This window comes from Cyprinodon variegatus, unplaced genomic scaffold (assembly GCF_000732505.1).
Source record: "Cyprinodon variegatus isolate N-32 unplaced genomic scaffold, C_variegatus-1.0 Scaffold704, whole genome shotgun sequence".
NCBI lineage: Eukaryota > Metazoa > Chordata > Actinopteri > Cyprinodontiformes > Cyprinodontidae > Cyprinodon > Cyprinodon variegatus.
In genome coordinates, this window is record NW_015151157.1 from 252,197 (window position 1) to 273,377 (window position 21,181).

At 39.7% G+C, this 21,181-nt stretch overlaps 1 protein-coding gene across 1 annotated transcript in view; it reads right to left on the reverse strand.

Moving 5' to 3' along the window:
- The window catches only part of syne3 (spectrin repeat containing, nuclear envelope family member 3), a 21,902-nt gene extending 4,338 nt beyond the window's left edge, over positions 1-17,564 (reverse strand). Inside the window, exons 1-12 of the mRNA XM_015394690.1 lie at positions 17,394-17,564; positions 17,135-17,295; positions 15,524-15,696; positions 13,227-13,536; positions 12,971-13,126; positions 12,492-12,851; positions 12,256-12,392; positions 8,056-8,230; positions 6,534-6,716; positions 4,750-4,893; positions 2,598-2,732; positions 2,340-2,477 (exon numbers count right to left, since the gene is read on the reverse strand). Of these exons, the coding sequence (XP_015250176.1) occupies positions 2,340-2,477; positions 2,598-2,732; positions 4,750-4,893; positions 6,534-6,716; positions 8,056-8,230; positions 12,256-12,392; positions 12,492-12,851; positions 12,971-13,126; positions 13,227-13,536; positions 15,524-15,696; positions 17,135-17,295; positions 17,394-17,421 (2,100 nt within the window). The 5' untranslated portion in view covers positions 17,422-17,564. The remainder of the gene's footprint in view (positions 1-2,339; positions 2,478-2,597; positions 2,733-4,749; positions 4,894-6,533; positions 6,717-8,055; positions 8,231-12,255; positions 12,393-12,491; positions 12,852-12,970; positions 13,127-13,226; positions 13,537-15,523; positions 15,697-17,134; positions 17,296-17,393) is intronic.
- Between the last annotated feature and the right edge of the window lie 3,617 nt (positions 17,565-21,181).

A 21,181-nucleotide genomic window follows, 5' to 3' on the forward strand; every position in this document is an offset into this window, starting at 1 on the left:
CCCGCACCAAGACCCCATCAGAAGACATATTTCCTGATCGAGACGGAGAACTACTTACAGGCGCAGACCTCTGCCCTGACTGTCCCTTCTGTTCACCTCCCAGTATTCTGTGCCTGGTGTGCGGCTCCCACCTGCCCCTCACCCTGCAGCGTGTCCGTTTTTATCACCTGCAAGATCAGCTCCCCTCTCCTTCCATCTAGGCACCTTTTATTTTGGCTTCAATCAGCCTTCGCTGACACCTATGTGCAGCATTTGCTCAGCGCAGTTACTGCACTCCGCCTCCTTATACAACCGGCTTCAGATCAGTGTGCTTAGATTATTAAAGGGGGGAAATAAAAAACCAAAACAATCCAAACATGCAAAGCACAGCAAATAATTACAAGAAAAGAAAAACACAATCATATTTTCCCGATTTCTGAAAGCAGTGATTGGTTGGAACATAGAGCAGCACAGTAATGCATTTTCGGTTTATAATGCATGTAACTTCATTTATGTATTTATCTTAATACATTTATTAATATAATAAAAGTTTATTAATAATATTTATATTATTATTTTGTTTAAAAAAAATAATGTGTTAGAACTTGGTTCAATAGGCTATGTTTATTTCAATACGTTTTAATAAACATTTAACCAGTCCAGCCCTTTCTTGGCCTTCGGTGTATTTGGCTTTGACATCCTTGCTATAGGAGTTACTGCGCTGGACAATGGACTTTGCAACCGACATGTTTAGAAATGTCACAAATATTGCTTTTACCCATTTATTAATAATTTGATATTTCCTGCTACAAATAAGCATTCCCATAATCATTTCTGTTACTTAGTTTAATTTCTGGAGATATTAGAACCCCACACTTGGAGATCCAAGAGCAAAACAAACAGTGGCTCCCAAAGTCTGGGTTAGGAGCCCCTGGTACAGACGATCATAGAGAAGACTGATAACTTAAAGGTATAGTGGAGGATTTTCTTGAATTTTTGGAAAGACCCACCCTCTTAACTTAAAAAAACAAAAAAAATAAATGCACATGCACAAACCTGTACCCCCTCCCAAGAAGGAACGCCTATTAATCGCATGCAAAAACCCATTTCTCTTTGTGCACGCTCTGTTTAAAAGTTTCTGTTTGCATTGCTCATATAAGCTTAGTTTCCAAAAGAAGATTTTTCCACTATGTCAGACTGACCACCTGGAAGTGAACATGGGGACCAGCACATAGGACGGCCTTACGTAAACATATCATCAGAATGATTGACAATTAGAAGAACCAAAGGTCTCTACTGCCCTACATAATGAAAAGTAAGCCAAACACAGTCAGTGGTACTGAATCTAGCTCATCAGGTTGCTGAATTCAAGCAATATGATGGAAAGTTTAGTCAAAGGAAAACATTCTGTAAAAAAACCCACAGCAACAATTAGAGCATTAAAAAGATAGTGAAAGCAAAGACTGTTTATGGGAGATTCATCAGAATGATTTAGGCTGGACCCAGATGATTAAGAGTTGACCCATAATAATGTTTAAGGATGCAGGCTGGAAGCTACTTATGTTAAGCCACTCCTTAAATAAAAAAAATAGAAGTGTTTTAACTGGGCAAAGTAGAAAATGACTGAAGACATTCCAGCTTTGATCATCAAAATGAATAGAAGTAAATGTTGGGAAAATTTCCTTTTGTGTAATGAATCACTAAAAGAGTTCCCCCTTTAAAAAAAATAAATTACTTAAGTCAAATCAACTACTAATTAGTAAGGGAAAAAAGTTACATGTATAAACTATTTTTATTCTGAGTTTTAAAAGACATTTTTTTTGGGAGGCTAAAACTTGCAAAAAAAACTAAGAAAATGCTCCTACATCCATCTGACCTGAGGACTGTTGACTGGCTGTTACAACATCCAGCTGTTTAAATGTTAAACTCAGTTAAAGCCTCAGAGAAAATATCTGAGGCTCTCCATAAAACATCACTGCTGGACTTTATTCTTCTATCATAAAAGCTGCATGGCTGAAAATCTCAGGGTGTAGTGTGCTGGGTTGGACAGCAGGGCTGTTACTGTGGTTACCCATCTTATTTTATTCTGTTTGGATGGACATCTAAAAGAAAAGTGAAAATCGGAAAGTTTAGCCGCGCTGTCATAGAAATGGATCAAAAAAGAGAACCAGATCAGGCTAAAAGCTGAAGAACTTTTGGAGAGTTAAAGGTCACACTGAACTCTGCATTAAAACTGCAAGAACTCACTTTCTGTTTAACTTTAGCTCAAACAGAAAAACAGAAACTAGTCTTTTCCCTTCCAGCTGACCTGAATCCCTCAGAACCAGCAACTATTCCCTCTGGTGGATCAGAAAACCAACCTCGGCTTCAGTGTGGCGACCTTCCACACTTTGGAACGACTCCGGCTTCTGCCTCAGCATCCACTCCTCCATGTTCCGAAACTCATAGTCAAAACTTTCATGGCCAGAAACGATATCCTTACAGTCCTGAACTTTGACCTGGACACAAAGGAAACATCAGCTTTGCCTCCAGACGAACAGAACACATTTATTATAAAAAAAAAAAATTGGGGGGTTACAATTTAGGAGCGAGGGAGGGAGGATGGATGGATGGATTACCGTTACTCTCCTCAGAAGCTCGGTCCAATCGACACACAGCTTCTCATACTGAGTCCTGCTGCCCTGGCTGGATGAAATCAGAGTTTCCAGAACCATCAGCTGGGCCTTACCGTCCTCAAGCTCTTTCTGGAGAACCTGGACACAGATAAACAGCAGGTAGTGATCACAGACCACAGACTGGTTTTGTTTAAATCAGATATTAGTTTAATAATAACACCTCTTAGGGAAGCTTAATAAATGTAATTAGGATTAACAAGGTGAGAAACACACTTTATATGGACTCAGCACACTCAATGGCTATTTAAAGTGTGTTCCTGATACTGTTCGACTATTTACAAGTAATGAAAACAAACAAAAAAAAACATTTTTTTTTTAATTGGAATGAATAAAAATGACCAATAAAGGCAGATTTTGTGGTGTTAGAACAGGATTCCCAGATCTGTGTCATCCCTCCCAGCTAATAAAACCTTGAAAAGAACCACGTCAATGCAGAAATTTGGCCCTGCTGAATTCTATGGCCATATGGGGCTTTTTTTAATCATGAACTACTGCATCAGCAGAGCAATGAAGATGATCAGCCTTTGGTTCTTTTGAGATATTTATAAGCACCAACACCTGCTTTAGCGACCACAGTACCATTAGTGGTCGGCAGTGGGAGCAGATCCTGCTAAAATAATGAAATATCCATTAAGCTCATCAGCAAAGATCATCGCCTGCACTGACTGGCCTCCTCAGATCATCCCCGACTTCTACAAAACACTAACTCTGATTCTGTGCCTTCTCCACTCCATCCGACTCAGAGACTTCCAATTTTCTAGATGAAAAGCAAAACTGACTTTCATCTCTAAAAGACGACCACAGAGCAACAGCCCAGTTCATTCCTCCTTTCATCCCAGGTAAGATGCTTCTGACGTAATCTCTGGTCCAACAGTCCGTTTTTCTGACGCCTTTTTTTCTTCCACTCATGTTTCCATTAATATGATTGCATAAAGCGCACTACTGTTGGTCTTCACTATGAATTTCATAGGTGGCAACAGTGCCAGAAAATAACATCTCTTAGTGGGAATTACAATTTTATTGGTCTGATGATGTCCTCAACTCCCAAAAGAAAAGAAAAAAAAAAGAACTGTGTTGTTTTGTTTTATCTTGATTAGCTGTAAAAATGAACAGAACTACATATTAAAAAATGTTACTAATCCCCCCCATTCAACAATTTGACTTTAGAATTAAATTTGAATTAAGGCTGAAACAATTAATCGTGATCAATTGATTAGTGAAACCAATCTGCGTCAATCAATTTAGTAATCAGATAATTGTTGACTGCAGTACAGAGACTCTGAAACATGCAGTAATTATACCTAAATTGGAAAACATTTTTAAGATAAAAAAAAAATCTAAACATTTCATCCATTTATATGTTCTATCCAGAGCGCCAGAGGTGAAAACATTTTTGTTTCACCTATTTTAATTTTAATCGATTAGCAAAATAATTGTTAGTTGCATCCTCAATTGCGATAAATCTAAATGTTGTTCATATTAATTTTTAAGATACGCTTGAACAAATACTCTTCATCCGGTTCTGATGCAACAGAAAATCGACCTGACCATATATCTGGTTTATAAAAATAACATGTTCAATTCAGTTCATTCATATAGTGCAGACTCACAACATGTTATCTCAAGGCACTTTATAAAAGTAATTCAATCAGATTATACAGGAGGATCCTTGGAAACAAGGAAAACCAGATGATTGCATCAAATTCATGACTTTGCAGGACGAGCTTCTCCTGGGTGAGCAGGTGGTGATAGTGGATATTCGCTTGCATTTTGTTGTCGACTCTACAACAATCCCTCACACTGAGCAAGCACACAGCGAGAGTGGAGAGGAAATACTCAGTTTTATTTGGAAGAAACCTCCAGCAGAACTAGGATCAGTGTGAGCGGCTTTCTGCTGAGGCCGACTGAGGGTTCATGAAATAAACAGACATGCAGAAGTAATCGGATTTCTTCAAATATTAGCGACTGTAGCGATAGCTTTAACAACCTGGAGGTTTAGCTTAGCAATACTCCTGATGACGAAGCAGCTAGAAGCTTTTACTGATTATTGTATAAAATCAAAGCATCCCTGCTGAGTCAGTTTGAAGTAACTCACCAACATCTGGTCCAGCTGGCTTTTTTTGGCCAGGATGTCTGGTTGGAGAACATCAGCAGCCTGCAGTCGCTCCCTGAACGCCGACAACTTGGCGAGGGTCAGCTGGTACTCTTTGTCAAAGTCTTTGGTTCGGGAGATTAAATTCTGCGAGAAAAGGAGAACATCAGCATGTTAGAGGATCTAAATCTGTCAGAGGAGATACTCTTCATCACAGTTTGGACTCTGCCTCCTAAAAACTTGAACAAAACTTTAAATCTGATCACTCTGGGTGGATATGATCCTAATTATAGATTCCATCTGCAGCTTCATCTATCAGTAAATAGCTGAATAGCAGCAGGTGCTTGTGGACAGGTAGCTGCATGCCTCTGGATCATCAGGATGGTAACTGATGTGCATTGGTGGGTCAGAGGCAGAGCATCAGAATAGCTGGCCTGTTTAGCTCAAAACTTTCCCTCCAGTTTGATAATTTTCACTCATTCAGTCAACAAAGCTCTGTCAGAGTCCTAGGTGTGAGCGGCAGCAGAGCACAAACAGGGCAAATATCAGAGGAGTTTCTGTTTCCTCGGCGAGAAACAGGAGCTCCAGGCTGATTCCAGTTCTGAAAACCAAACATCAGCTTTCTGATGCAACCTTGACAGAGGCAGAGGAAAGAATACAGGATGAGTTTCCAACAGAGAGATGGGAGGGCTCCATCCTCAAAACACAGCAGGCGAGAGCTGCTGTGGTGGGAAACTGCAGCGAGCGAACTGCAGGTAGAGTTCCCAGCCTGTTAAGGAGGGAAGTTTAGATGCTGAGGATAAAGAAAACCTGCAGGAAAGGGAGCTGGAGCTGCAAAGAGAAGTTTATCCAAATATTCACATCCAGCTTTTTGGTTTTCATCACATTCATTTATTCAATCTTTATCTCTAGGGATGTTCCTAGTCAAGCTTTCCTAGCAGAATACTGCTAATCATGATTCAATAACAAAAAAGGGAAATATAGAAGAAATAGCTTTCACTTTAGCAAGAATAAAGCAAATACAAGATTATCCTATTTCTCAGTTAAAGGAAGTATTGCTAACATTTATCAGACTTTATTGAACTCAGAAAAAGTGCAGCAAAGAACAAGCTGGTGGTTATTATGCTTCAAAAGAAGGAAGGAAGGAAGGAAGGAAGGAAGGAAGGAAGGAAGGAAGGAAGGAAGGAAGGAAGGAAGGAAGGAAGGAAGGAAAAAATAATTTTGTTGCATTTATTGAATTAGAAAAGACAAGAGTTTTGTTTATAGTTTGTGAGTCGATTGACTGTTTCATCTCCTCCCAACAGAGATGCGCTAGGAAACAGGAAGGAGCTAATGATCCTCCAACACATTGAGCCTAGAAACTGACCAAACCTACAGTATGTGCTGAGGCACTGTTTAATCAAGTGACTGTAGACATTTGGAGCACTTTCAGAGAACTGCTTAAATCTAACTGCTTAAACTGGATCAGATTGTTGGGTGAATCTTTTACAGTGTCAAAGCAGGCTGTTTCCATTCAGCGGCTTTCCTTCACTGCTTTCCGAAAGACCCATAAACATTATTATTTGCAGTCTAAATCTGCTCATGTGATGTAGAGCAGCATGATTTGTTTCATAGAAAAAATAAACTGATGACAATGGCGATGTCTCATTTCAGTTATTTCTCTTTACCACTAGATGTCCCACTTGAGCAGTGAATCTTTGTTTTAAGATGCAAAGTTGTGTAAAAAGCTTCGATAAGCCATCACAAGAAAAAAAAAAGACCATAACCTCAAATCCCAGCTTAGTTACCTGCAGTCTGTTCTTCCTCTCCAGCAGCTGATGGTGCAGCAGCTCTCTGTTCCTGACGGCGGTGTTCAGGTTAACGCGGAGGGTGTCAGACCTCTCAGGACCGAACACTGAATCCAGCAGGTCTCCTTTCACCTGCAGCAGGCCCAGACGCTCCTGCAGCTCGGCGCTGTTCAGCAGGAGACCCTGAAGGAGACAAGAGAGGGCAGAAATGAGGAGTGACACAGAAGCACTGGAACATAACCATCAGAAGTCAATGTTGGACGCTAAACCATTAGAGACGGGTGGAGTTTTTAAGAAAGCAGCTGACGTTATAACTGGAAGGGATCATCCCAACTTTCTACAGAGAGCTGCATTTCAGGAACCTAAAAATAAACCTTTCATTAACAAAAATCTAAATATGAAGCTTACATGAAGAATATCAAGAGTTAAATATATTTCAAATGTCTATTTCTGTTCATCAGATTATTGCTAAACAAGCTGACTGTTCACGGGGAGTCCTTTATTTAACCATATTAAGGAAAAGTTCAGTGGAAGGAAAATATTGCTAGGAAATTGTACATGAGGAATGGAGATACACTGTTTGTGTTATGAAGGTGTTTAATGTCTGGGTTTCAATTAAAAGGAATAAAACAGCTTATAGTTTCACAAAAAATTCCATCAATGCCAGGCAAATTAAGACCAAGAGAACAAAATTAATAGGAATCATTGTAAAATAGTCTGTTATTTTTGCAGTAATGGAACACTAATGGAAACTGGAATTCTAACAGGTTTTCCATTGTCTGTTTATATTTTTAAACTCTTATCCTGGCTTAAAAAAGTATTTAAAGTTGTTCCAACCGTTGCATTTCTGAATTCTCCCAAGTGGTGCATGACTTTACACGAGTGAATAAAGTGAATGTGATTGGTCGTTTATCAAGAGGGCGGGATTGTTGTGGCGGAAGGTTCAAATGCAAGTTTGATTGTGGCCGGTTTGTTGGAGGCATCTTGCTAACCAGTTAGCAACTTAGTGCTAGTAGGTTCCCAATGGGAAATTACATAGGGACCAAGTAGCACTAATGCGCACGCCTGCCGAAGACACAGACATCCATTCCTGTGTATACTGGGACGTAACTCAATGGTAAAGTAAATTATTCTTATTTCTTATTTCAAGTGTTGCATATATTACCTGCGACTTATGATTCAAGATGCCATGACTGAAAAAATTTGATTGACAGATGACCATTGATATATGATTGTCCGAATTTAGGTGTACAGTACAAGCTGACGTATAATTAACTGGCCTGAATAAGATAACGAAAAAAACATTTTTTTTCTAAACAGAATTTTCTACATTTTGGGACAATATGGTCTGATAAAGAGTACATTTATATACATTTTTAAGCCAGAATGATTTGACATTTAAATATGATTTCCCTACGACTTTAAAGTCATGCTCTACAAAATGCTTGGGAGCAAAGTAGAACAAAGCGTGCACAGCGAGCTGCTGCTGAAGGCCACAGATCAGCGTGTTTCTGTGTGATACCTCGATCCTGCGCAGCAGCGTGGCGGAGTCGGAGAAGTCGCTGACATTGTTGGAGGCCTCCATCACCTGAGAGACGGAATTGGCCCATTGAGAGTAGTTCAGCAGGGGGTCCTGGAGGATGCTCCTCAGCTCCAGCTCTGATTCCGAACAGAGTCTGGAAGCTCGGCACTTCACACTGGGACACAGATGTAGAAGCAGGTTAGTCAGAAAACATGTTCTGACAGAGAGCAGAGTCAGTCTGACACCATCATCCTGTTTGTATGATGCTTTACATTCAGACTGGAGGACACATTTCTCTTTGCTCAGTAAGATGATGGGCGCACGTCAAAGTTGACTTTGCAGCTTAAACAAGTCTGATATGACTCTTCACTTCAGAGTCTATCCAGATCCAGTTGTTTTAACAGCTGTAAAGGAAGCCTTTAAACCTCTGTATGAGGTGAAGATCAGAACCAACAGCGGCTGTTATTCATGATTCTCCATGGAAACACGAAAAATCCTCAGACTGGAGCTTGGAGGCAATTTATCAACACTCAACAACCTTCAGCTTCCTTTAAACCTAAAATAAAATAATAAGCCTTTCAACATTTTTATAATAAATAAGAGTCAGTCCAGTTGTTCACTAAGAAATGATGTTCAGGTCTGACAGTTGATAAAATGGACAATCATGTTAAAAAGCTTTGGAAAGTGAATAAGAAAGGAGCTATAATGAACAAATAAGAGGTGACCGATACAAAACCCAACGTCTAGAACATCTCTGGTTCTGATTGAAACCCAGCTGGAGCTTTAGCTGCTTAAAAATAAAACAGATAAAGACCAGTTTGTTGTTGGGTCACGGAGTTCTGCAAATACCTTAATGATCAGAGACTAATTAAGCATGGAAGTTTTGAAAGCACGACAGGTTGCTAAGGGGGAAAAAAACAGTTTTCCCCACTTTATTTTTCTAAAATTCAGCTTTTACAAAAAATATGTTTTCTTGTTGTTACTTCTTCTCTTCTTGTCGCAGACAACCTTCACAAACTGCAATAATGGAAAAATGCTACTGTTTATCTTTTTAATAGTGTTACATATTTCTACGTTTCTGTCTTTTTCTTATTCATTAACTTGTGGAATACTTATGTTTCCATGTTTTTCACTTCTTTAACTTTTCAGCAACGTTTCAGCAGCTATCCTAAAAACGACTGCCTATCCTTCTGGTTATTATCATATATTTATTCATTATAATTAAATATTATTATACAATTAATATTAAATTAGTAATTATAATTAATAATTTAATTATTAGTTATTCAGCTCGTTTATGAATTAGACTTCTTTGGTTTAATAAAAAAAACAGCCAAATTATACATTGCCTAAATTAAAGTTAATAAATTCATGTTTTTAACAAAAAAATTTTTAAACTGTTCTCATCAGCTTTCCTTTTTATTTTTTGCAAATGAAAAAGTAGTTCAAGTGTTAATTATGAGATGGGAGAAACGGTCATTTTAATCAGAGATAAACCTAAATTCATATTACTGTTTGATCAGTGATGATGTTTTTCTTTTTTATGGATATTTCATTTTTTTCTTTCCACACAGGGTTTTTTTTTTGTAGGAATCCCTTCTCTGTTCTGTTAAATTAGCTGCCATTATGCTCTAACATCATTTCACCCAAACACAGGCAGCCTAATTACTTAGTAATTATTCGTTACAAAAAGACTGTCCTACTCTGCATGAAAGGCTGTAAAAGTCCTTAGTAAATCTACTCTGAAATGCCTAATAGATCATTCAGAACCCCCTTTTTTCTAGCAGCTCCAGTTAATTTTGCACCAAAACAAGAAAAAAACATTTTCCTCCTGCTCCATAGATCGTGCTTCATCGTGAGCTTCATTCTACTAACGGTTAAGCCTAAAATGACCCGTACCCCTTGCAGATTTTATGAATTATTTGTCCAATACTTACGACGAAAAAGAGCCTTTCAACCATAAGGACTAAAAAAAAAAAAAAAACAAGATCATTATTCTAAATATCAATTAAAACAGCTATGAAAGCTAATTACCAATTATAAAGGTCTGATTGTTTAAATGCCAACCGAGATTGTTACCATTAAAAAAATATGTATATATGAAGCATTTTCCACAAGTATAGATATAGAAATGGATATATTTGTTTTTTTTTTATGTTTTATCATGGTTTGATAAACAGTTGTCTGATTTTCAATCAGAACAAAATTTTTTGGTTTTATGAAAATAATCCTGGATTTAAATCTGAAAGTTAGTTAGTGTCCAACATTTGAAGCTAAACTATGACAGTCTCCCTCATGTTACTGGCGGTTGAGCCTTGGCTAAGAAAATCTTATAAAGAACAGCAATCTAATAAATAAATAGTCTTAATTTTACTTGGAAGTATTTTTTAAAAACATAATTCAGGATCTCATTAAAACTGAAGAACAAAAAATTAGGCTCCATGTGTCAGAAAAACCAATCGCTCACTGAAATCCCTGTCTGATGCCGAGTTGTTAACAACCCTGAGGTGTAAATTTCCAGAAGGAAAGCTTAATCCAGAATCTCTCCTGGATCTGGGAGGCTGCAGCTCATTGTTTGATCTGGCTTAGGGGGGCATTTTAGAGCCCCCTTCCTTGTTTCCTGATGATAATGATGATGATGATAATGCCGCTCATCCAGAAGTCCAAAGCTTCCCTTTAAAAAGTTACATTTAAAAAAAAAAAGACATTTTATGATACTTACAGCATTCGGCAGAAGAAATAATCTGAATCAAACAAAACAGCAACAGTAAAAGCAAAGACAATTTCATTTAGTTTGAATTCTCTAAGCTGATGTTGTCCTAATTCAGCCCCTCATTACGCTCAATAGAAAAGGAGAAAAAGCTGCACATGATGACCTACAGCTCTGCAGATACATGTTCAGCTTATCCTATGGAAAACTCCCAGTGCTGTGATTAAAAGCCAAAATGTTCCAAGAGTTTTGGACGGCAGACTCTGCCGTTATTGTCTCAGAGACAGAAGTTACAGCCAGGTTTAATGATAGGTCCAAAGAACAGCATAGGATATTTGGATGCATCACTGTAAAGCTTAATGACCAGTTGAGCAGATCCTGGAGCAGCTCATAAAAAACGTTCTCAACCTGTCTGATCTCCACAAACTGGAGCTTCAAAGCAGGAAATCTTCACTTCAAACAGATTGCATCCTTCACTAATAATTCTCTTTTTTTTCTTGCTGAACTTTTAACAAGTTCTAATCAAATGGTTTACTTTCTCAAAGCAATTTGCTTCAAGGGTCATTTCTTTAAAGATGTTCCATATCTGAGTGACTAACTGGCAAATGATGTAAACTGTGGAAAAAAAAACACTGCTGCTGCACAGGTAAACAAGAGCCCTGCAGAATATAAACCACCTGAGCCTGACAGCCGGTTGATATTTCTGTCACACCTTCAATTTTATGCTTTGATGTCAAATATTTACAAAAAAGGTTAAAAAAATTATTTTGCATAAAAATATTGTAGAAGAACTGTAACCCTGAAGTAATTTAAACTACTTTCTCAGTAGGTTAGGGGTTTTGTAGCTGTATTTTGTGGTAGATTGCATGAAGTTATTGGGGTTTTTTTTGTATAGATTTTTTTGCAGTAGTTGCAGGATTTTTCTCAGCACCTCTGACAAAAGCTCCAGGTTTATTGTGTGCCATATTTCTGGCATGAGGCTGAGGGAGTTTGGGTTTATTATTTGTATTTTTTTCTCCCTTTTTTTTCTCCACCTAAGGGGATTTTCTGTTTATTATACAGCCTGGCTAAACAAACCTTAAGACTCCCTGCAGTGAATAATAGCTACAGCTATAGAAGCTGCTCTGGTCAGAGTGTTGTTACTGAATTGCTATTATTGGAATGGTTTTTCCTGCTGATACAGATTAGGGTTGTGTTTTGTATGTTTTATTCTGAAGTGTGGTTGATGTATCTGAAATATCATGGCTGCACTGCATCCAAATATTTACAGGTATTTACTGGCTCTGAAACATAAGCAATCGATCAAAACACGGCTGAAACAACAAACATCAGACACAAAAAGGTGCTTAGTTCTCCTTAAAGAAGCAGGCTCCTGTTACCCTGATCTTAAACGCAGCAGAATTATACATTTAGACATCAATACTTTATGGACACTTTACCTGTGATAAAACATCAGTGGGTCTGTTCTGAAGCTCTAACCTCTAACCTACCTGTGATGTTCTTTAACAACAGCCAAGACGTCGTCTGAAAGATGACGAGAGTCCTCAGAGAACCTGAAGAGCTCCTTTAGTTGAGCCTTCAGCAGCTCCACCTGAGACTCTTTCCCAGCCAGAGTGTTCCAAACACCCTGAAACACAATAATGAGACCAACATAGGTTGAAGGGTCTGAAATCCCTGGATTTCAAACAATCCAATCCTGTTTAAAACCCTCTCCCCCTTGACCTACTGAGTATTTCCTCCACTGTCCTTCCATCTGCTCTTCGTTGATCTCGGAACTGCGTTTGGACTCCTGGGTTTCCTCCAGCTCCTGGTCCAGGTCTTGCAGCAGCTCCCTGATCCGCCCTATCTCATCTCCCAGCCGCCGGCACCGGGTCAGGTACTGACTATGGGAGTCCAAGCTGCAGCGCAGACCCTCCTCGGCCTCACAGAGACCCTGTCGTAGACGCTGCCATCCCAGCCGCAGCTCCTCTGCCTCCTCCTGCACAGCTACTGCTCCTGCAGGAGACGTGTTGGCTCTCACAGCGTCTGCCATGTTTTCAATCTGCTGCAGGGTGGTCTCCTCAGATGCCACGCTTTCATCCAGAGTCTGAGACAAAGCAAGACGTTAGGAGGACAAGGAGGCAGATGTTCTTAACCATCGCCTTGCTGCTAGCTGGCCTAGAACCAGCAGATGTTGAGACAATGATTGTCAGCGTTTTGACCGACCTTTAATGCTTTCAGCTTGTTCTCAGGAGTTTCCTTCAGCTGCATCAGCTCGGTCAGCTCTCTGGTTTTAGACACCAGCCAGGACTCAAACTTCTGAACACGGCTTTGAAACGTCTGGTGCTCATCGCTGATCTTCTGCAGCAGCATCAGCCGCTCCTAACAGAGCAGGGGAGAAAAAAAACAGTTATTATCATCTAAGATGTTTTGAGCAGGTCTGGATCCAATGAGTCTGAACCAGATTCTGATCATGTCCCACCCTGGCTCGATCCCGGATGTTGTTATAGTCCTCTTGCATTCTTTGCTGGGCCTGTTTGTCCACGCTGGGGTCCTGGGTTCTGCCATGCAGCGCGGCTGCCTCGTCCAGCAGCCTCTCCAACAGCGCCACCTGGCTGTCGACGTCGCTCACCATCACCCTGTGCTGGTCCAGCTGCCACAGCTTCTCCTTCGGGCCCAGCTGTAGCTCCACATTCTTGTCCAGAGAGCGCTGTTGCTTGGTGAGCCACACCTCAAACTCCTCGTACGCCTTCAGGTACTCGCTCCAGTGGAGCCACACCCATTCGATCCGGCTGCGAAGACATGAACAGGAATCTTAGGAAACTTTATTTCATTTTAGCCTCACTTCTCCTACGGTGCAACTCCTTTCAGAGTCAGAGTCTTGCATCATTTCTGTTCTTAGCAGGGATCAGACTAGTGTGCATTCAAGGCCAGAAAAGGCATTTAACACAGATGTTATTAATACGGCTCCTTTTTTAAACCTAAATGTTAAAGTGACATTTAGAAAATAAACATCTCTTGACTGTTGGACTGCATGCTGACAACATGACATTCCAGACTCTTGAGCAGCTTTCTCCCTTTGTTATCTGTCTGTTTCACACGCAAAACCCTTTGAGATATTTACGCTTCCCACCGCTCAGATATCATACTCTCATGTTGTGTTGCTGGCATTTTCTCCCTTCCTGGATTGTTTCTTTATTCCCAGAGTAAGAAAATAACAAATTTTTTAAGAAGAAACAAGCACATCAGGGGGGAATCAGTGCTCTGATTTACCAGAAAATAGTTCTGATAAATCCCGCACTTCCCTAGATGTAAGGTCAGGGAAAAACTAACTAACTCGGCATTAGTTCACTCATGTGCAACTGGTTGCTCGACTACCTGACCAGTCGGCCCCAACATTCCCGGCTGGACAACCACCGTCACCATAAACACCGGAGTCCCAGAAGGATGCATGATTAGTCCCTTCCTCGACTCCCTCCTCACCCTCTACTGCAGACCCGTCCATGGCTCCAACTCCATCATCAAGTTTGATGACGACACCTCAGTGATCGGACTCATCAGAGACAACGATGAGGCCTCCTACAGGGAGGAGGTGGACCATCTGGCTGAATGGTGCGGAACAGACAACCTGCAGCTGAACCATGAAAAGACAAAGGAACTTGCGTCTTTTCGTCGTGGACGTCAAGAGGAACGCTGACCCACATCCACCCACCCTCAAGGGGACGGCGGTGGAGCGTGTGGACAGCTTTAAGTTCCTGGGAATCCACATCTCTGAGGGTCTGGCATGGATGACCATCAGCTATAAGCTCATCAAGAAGGTGCATCGGCGCCTCTTCTTTATTAAGGAAGAACCATCTGTCCTCAGGGATCCTCCTGAAGTTCTCCTACTGCACCATTGAGAGCATCATTACCAACTGTATCACAGTTTGGTATGGGAACTGCTTTGCCTCAGACAGGAAGGCAATGCAGAGGATGGTGAAAACTACCCTCCCTGCCATTGAGGACATCTACAGGAAGCGGTGTCTGAAAAGGGACAGGAAAATCTCCAAAGACTCCACCGGACCTGCACACACACCGTTCTCACTCCCGTCTTCAGGAGTATCGAAACAGCTTCTTCCCCACAGCCGTCATTCCTGAATGCCTCCTGACACCAACTAAAAGGACTGTACCCCCCCAAAAAAAAAAAAAAAAAACACGCAAAACAATAACGTATGGACTGTCCTCACACACACATCCTCGCTTACAAGCACTACTCATCTATAGGTGTAAAAAAATCTGCTAATCTTTTATCTGCTATCATCTGTTATTATTTATTCTATATTATAACCCCACTAATATATACATAATCCATATCCTAACCTTCCTGTATAATTTGTATATAGTTTCATATATAGATTTATTGTATAGCCTCTTACAATTACTCTCTGTTCATATATATATATACCATTTATAGTTAATACATACATAGTCTTTGTGCACATATCTATATCCTGAATAGCACTTCTGGATAGATGTCACAGTGTAATGCAAATAAAGTGGAATTCTATTCTATTCTATTCTATTCTATTCTATTCTATTCTATTTGCTGCCTTAGCCAACACATTCGTTTCTACCATTTGGGAAACTAAAATTAAACTTTTAGGCCATGCAATATATTACCATAAAGAACATAAGCAATGAAATACAGACGGTAACATAGAGGACACAAGGTAACCTCCGTCAGACTAAAGGCAACATGGAACAAACAAAGAGTCACAGGATGAAGGCTGAGGAGGTTACCTGTGACAATGGACAATGTAGGTGGTTGTGTCCTCCCACTGGCTCTTCAGCTCCTTCAGTTTGCCGTTAGTGCTGTTCTTAAGCTCCTCATCTTCGCTCTGCAGAAGTTTCTCTGCCGCCATCAACACCTGGTCCACTTTCATCCGACCTGTATCTTCCGAATGATGGATTTTCTGTACATGATGGTGGAGAAAATGTTAAAATAGTTGAAATAGTTGTCTTCTTCGCAGTAGCAACAGATAGTTCTTTCACATGTGTTGCTCAAAGCTAACAATAAAAAAAACACTTAAACTTCCTCTTCTCTTTCTTATTTTTAATCCTGCAATAGATTATGCTCCAAAAGGTGACAAAACACAATACAACAGTTGTTGATTGGTTTATACTGTTGTTATCGTCCACGAGAATTTAATTCAAACAGAGCTATTAGGTAGAAAGAGAAGAAACAATGATCAAATCAGACGGTTATGTTTTAACCCTCAAAAGGTCCTCAGAAATAAATTTTTTTGAGCCTGATCAGGTTTGAAGAACCTTTTCTGCAGAGATCAGATAAATAAGTTGAGCTCCTATGGACGACGTTCAGGGATAACCACACATATACCTGCAAAGGGAATATATAACAGAGCTGTCTAGTGTTGCTTTATTTTAATATAAATGCTGCTGATTCTATAGGAAAAGATGGAGAAAGAGGACCAGAGCACAACAGAACTCCTGCAGAGATTATTGTATTGATGGAATTGGAGTTTAATGACATCAGCAGCAGTGAGCAGCAGGATGTGGCATCTGCAAACATAAAGGTGCATCTGCTGGAGACGTGCGTTGGAATTCACAAATCATATTTATCTTTTATGCTTCCTTAGATTAATTAAGAGCAAAGGCAGACAGATTTCAAAAGAAAGAGTTGAAAGATCTTAAAGGGGTTTGAAGAATTATTTATCAAGACGACTTTAAAGGTAAGAGAAGACAGCTCATCTGCAGCAGTGGGTTTAGCCTGAAGAGGGTTGATCCTATGTGTGTTGCATGTTTGCTTTGATAAACACGGAGAAAGTGGATTTCTTTGTGATAATATGTGTTGGGGAAGAAAAAAAAAACATGAAGAAAACACAACAGGTCTCCTCAGAAACAAAAACATCTTGGCAATTAAAGCATGAAGGTACATTTAATGTCTTCAAAAGAATGAAAACAGAAATCCAGAACAAATTAAACTGGTTCTGCTGGCTGGTTTCTGCAGAAACAGACTCCATGCAGTTTTCATGAGGGTGAGGCCTTTAGGTAAAAACAAGAGGGAGGGGGCTCCAAATAAAAAGCTGATGCTCTCAGCTGCAGGAGCAGATCTGGTGATTATTCACAGCCTGCTGCTCATTGCCAGAAGCTTGAGATGTAGCAAACCATCCACCGACTACAACACCAGCTAGGACTCCACCCACGGCGGGTGTGGCTCGTAAAACTGCATGCAGCGATGCAACATTCTGTCAAACTGATTTTTTTTTTTATCACTGATTCAAACCAAGTTGCAGTTTCTGATTAAAGCAAATCAAACCACATCTCTACCCCATTCTAGTGATTGGGTTTTTATAATATATCCAATGAAATCTTTGAGAATAAACGCCTTACCTCGGTCTCCCTGAGTCGAGCCTCCAGGGCATCTCGGGGCCCCTGTGTATTATCGTTGCCTTTAAGCTGCTCCTGGACGCTCTGCATCCATGCGAGGGCCTCCTGCAAGCAGGCCGTGAACTCTTGCTGCTCCTTCTGGGTCATGGCTGGACCAGAACCTGCTGAAAGGGGATAGGTCAGATGTAACCAGAACCAGAAGCCTATGTACCACTGCTGCTATGGTTTTTATCTTTGCCCAGTAAGAGCATCAAGCTGAGACCTTCAGGTTGTGACTCAGAGGGCTGCATTCTTCTTTTTCTTCTTTGTTTATGAGTAAAAATTTTATAAAATCTCCAGCAGTTTGTCGCGACTGAACGAGACAAATTCCATGAATACTCTGTGCAGCGTTCAGATCTGTTGAAGAACTTGTTGTTCCCTCAGGAGCTAAAGCTGGAATGTTAGAAGTTTAACTGCAGTGAAACACGAAGCGGGGAGGAGCTAAGAGAACTGCTTCCACTTTCAGAGTGAGCAGAGTAACAGCGGTTTTCCTGAATGACTCACTTTAACCACAGTGAGCATTCTTCCCTTTTACTGCACGGGTGCAAAGATTCTGAGTCAAAGACCCAAATACGGTTCAGATGGTCTGTCTGTGCCACTCTAAGCTTTAACCTTTTCTGTAGCTGCAATGATCCAACATAAACTCTTTGTTTGGACTTTTCTGAACTTAACTGCTTCTTCATAATTCCACTTTTTTCTTTTTTACATCACATTTAAACATTACAGGAAGGAAATGTGTTTAAACTCCTTGAAAAACAATCTAAGGTTTGCTTTAAAAGGCGTTTAAGTCTACAGATGTTTCTGAATAATAGGGGGATGTATCCAGTAAATGCACTTTGAAAGTTTGTCCTCTCACAGCCACCATACTTTCAGATTTAAATCAGCCAAACAGTTTGTTTTTTTTTACTCCCTCACATTTGAAAAAAAGGACTTCAGGTCAAACTATCTAAGTAAAGCACTTTAAACCATCATAACAAAAAAAAAAAAAGTAAAAACTTGATTCTACATTAAAAGAAAAGTTTTAAGAAAAAAAAATGAAAACAAATTAAGATATAAATAAAAAAAAAACAGTTACTAAATCATTGCAAAAATCACATTATGAGAGTGTATATTGCTGATAAATTGTTTTAGATTAACAGAATATCTTTCTTAAATTGTTTTAAGAAATTCTCACCATATTAAACTAACTTTGCTGTTTAGAGATTTCTCCTGAACACATTAGGGCTGCAGATAAGGAAGACTTTTTACAAAATCAAAAAGGGTGACACTAAAACTTTTCCACTTTAGGTGTTCTGGATAGAGCATACTGACAGAAAAAAAATGTTTTTAAATCTTTAATTCCAAATGTTTAGATATCTTTTTTTCCAACTTTGGTATAATTACTGCTCTAAGCAGGTCGCTTTGACAGATAAAGGCCTTTTTAACAGTCCCTATATGCCAGTTAATCGATTATTAAATTAGTTGAAAATTATTTCAATAATAAAAGTGAAAAGATATGATTTTTTTACCTAGTTGAGGGATCTGCTCCAGTAATCAGGGTGTGAACTCAGGTGTTTAACAGATATGCTGCTCAAAGCTTTTTAATGGTTGTTTTTAAGCTACATTACCTGAATTACAGTGATGGTTGGTTAAAACACTTTTTATTGTCTTTGTTTCTCATAGTTCGATTTTTTTCCCAGCCAGTTGACTTGCATAGTACAGCAACAGGTGGAGGAGGGGGAGCACTATGTGATTATTCTGCACTTATACCAAGAAAGCTTCAGTTACTCTCTCTCTCATTAAAATGATTTTAAATTAAATGAAAAATATACTGAACTTTTTTTTTTTATCATTTTGAAAATGTTACTTTTTAGATCGAAGGCAAATTTTTATTTTTTTAACAGAACAAATTACCTAGGCTAAGACAAAAACCTATTTAAACGTTAACTATTCTTATACTTCCTTTTAAAGATTTTGAGTAGATCTGTGGTGTATAAAAAGCATGTTAACATTGTTTCCAAACAATAATTTTCAGATCATGATATATCACCTCCTCTGTTCCCACTATAGTGAGCTTCCTTCAGAATGAGCTGTGTCACATTTATACAAATTAGCAGTGGATGAATCAGATCTAGAAATAGATGGAGCCTCTTGAACAATCCTCAAGGTTGTAGCAAGCAGTTTTAGAACTCCCACCCTGTCATGTTTATAAATAAAATGTTATAATTTATCAAAATGAGAGTTGCCATCCTTCCTGTTATCTAATAAATATTAGACAGAGTTTTTTTTTTTCACCTGTTAAGATTATATCAAAAAAATGTAAAAACTAAAATGCAAGAGATACAAAGACCAGCATGGCTCCAGCATCTAAGCAGGACTTCCTCAGATACGGGTTTGTGATGCTGTCATGGTTGCCTAGAGACGGATGTTAAACACTCTGCAATCAGTCCTCTGAAATACACTTGACACGACATTATTTGAAGACAGCAAAAATTCCTTCGTGTGTAGAGAAAAACCCTGGATTAACCTTCTCTACAAAGGAAGTGTGATGAGTACAAGGAAAATTATAAAAACGGATGTCAGGCTGTGAGTCATTTTAGAGGCACACGGCAGACGAAGAATGGCTCTGCAAACAAACACTGCAGATGGAAATACCAGAATCGTAGACATCAGTTCTGCCCCAAACCATCTCCTGGGTTAAATGAATGTACTGTTTTTGTTGTTCTATAGATTGTTTATAAATGAGTTATAGATCATGAAATATAATGTACTATCAGCCAACATTAATGGCTATATAAAAATCAAATCATGCTGTTTGACTAAGTGTAAATAGAATAAATGTTAATACAATCTTTATTATATTTACGGTATATTATGAAATACATGTGATTGTTTATATATATCAAGAATAAGTCTCGGGCAAGAAATAGCTACGCTCTACCAGTAATCAGATACCCTGCAGGAATAACAAGCTGGCGAAGAAAGCTCCTAACCAGGCACGGAGGGTACCACCCCAAATCCAGTACTCTGAGACTGTAGGCCGGCCGTAAGGAAGGAGGCCAAGGATTATTGAGCGTAAGAACATCCAAGATCCATAAGTACATCAAGGACAAGGCTCCAACAGACGATGTGCTCAGTTAATGTCTCAGACAATGGGGAACAGAAGATCAGGTGCCAGAGATTCCATCATGGGAGGATAAGCCCCTACATGGGATGTACCACCAAAAAATTATTGAAGTGGCAGATATCAGGAAATCCTACCAATTGCTAGACAAATACAGACTGAAGGACAGCACAGAGGCACACATCATGGCTGCACAGGAGCAGGCCCTAAGCACCAGAGCAATAGAGGCCCAGATCTACCACACCAGACAAGACCCCAGGTGCAGAGGTGCAGACTGTGTAAAGAGGCCCCTGAGACAATCCAGCACTTAACTGCAGGGTGCAAGATGCTGGCAGGGAAAACTTACATGCAGCGTCATAACCAAGTGGCTGGAATAGTATACAGGAACATCTGTGCAGAGTATGGGCTGGAAACCCCAAGGTCAGAGTGAGAAACACCTCCAAAGGTGGTAGAGAATGATCAAGACAAGATCCTGTGGGACTTCCAGATACAGATGGATCGAATGGTAATGGCAAACCAACTAGAGATTGAGATTGTGGACAAAAAGCAGAAGAAAGCTGCTGTGGTTGACATAGCAATACCAAGTGACTGCAACATCAGGAAAAAAGAACATGAAAAACTAGAGAAATACCAGAGGCTCATAGAAGAGCTGGAGAAAACCTGGAAGGACAAGGCATCAGTGGTACCCGTGGTCATTGGGGCCCTCGGGGCAGTGACCCCCAAATTTTAAGAGTGGTTACAGCAGATCCCTGGAAATACATCAGACATCTCAGTCCAGAACAGTGCAGTCCTAGGAACAACAAAGATACTGAGCAGAACCATCAAGCTCCCAGGCCTCTGGTAGAGGACTCGAGCTTGGAGGAAAAAAGGGGGGAAGACTGCCAGTGATGGGTGAGGAAGAGCTTTAA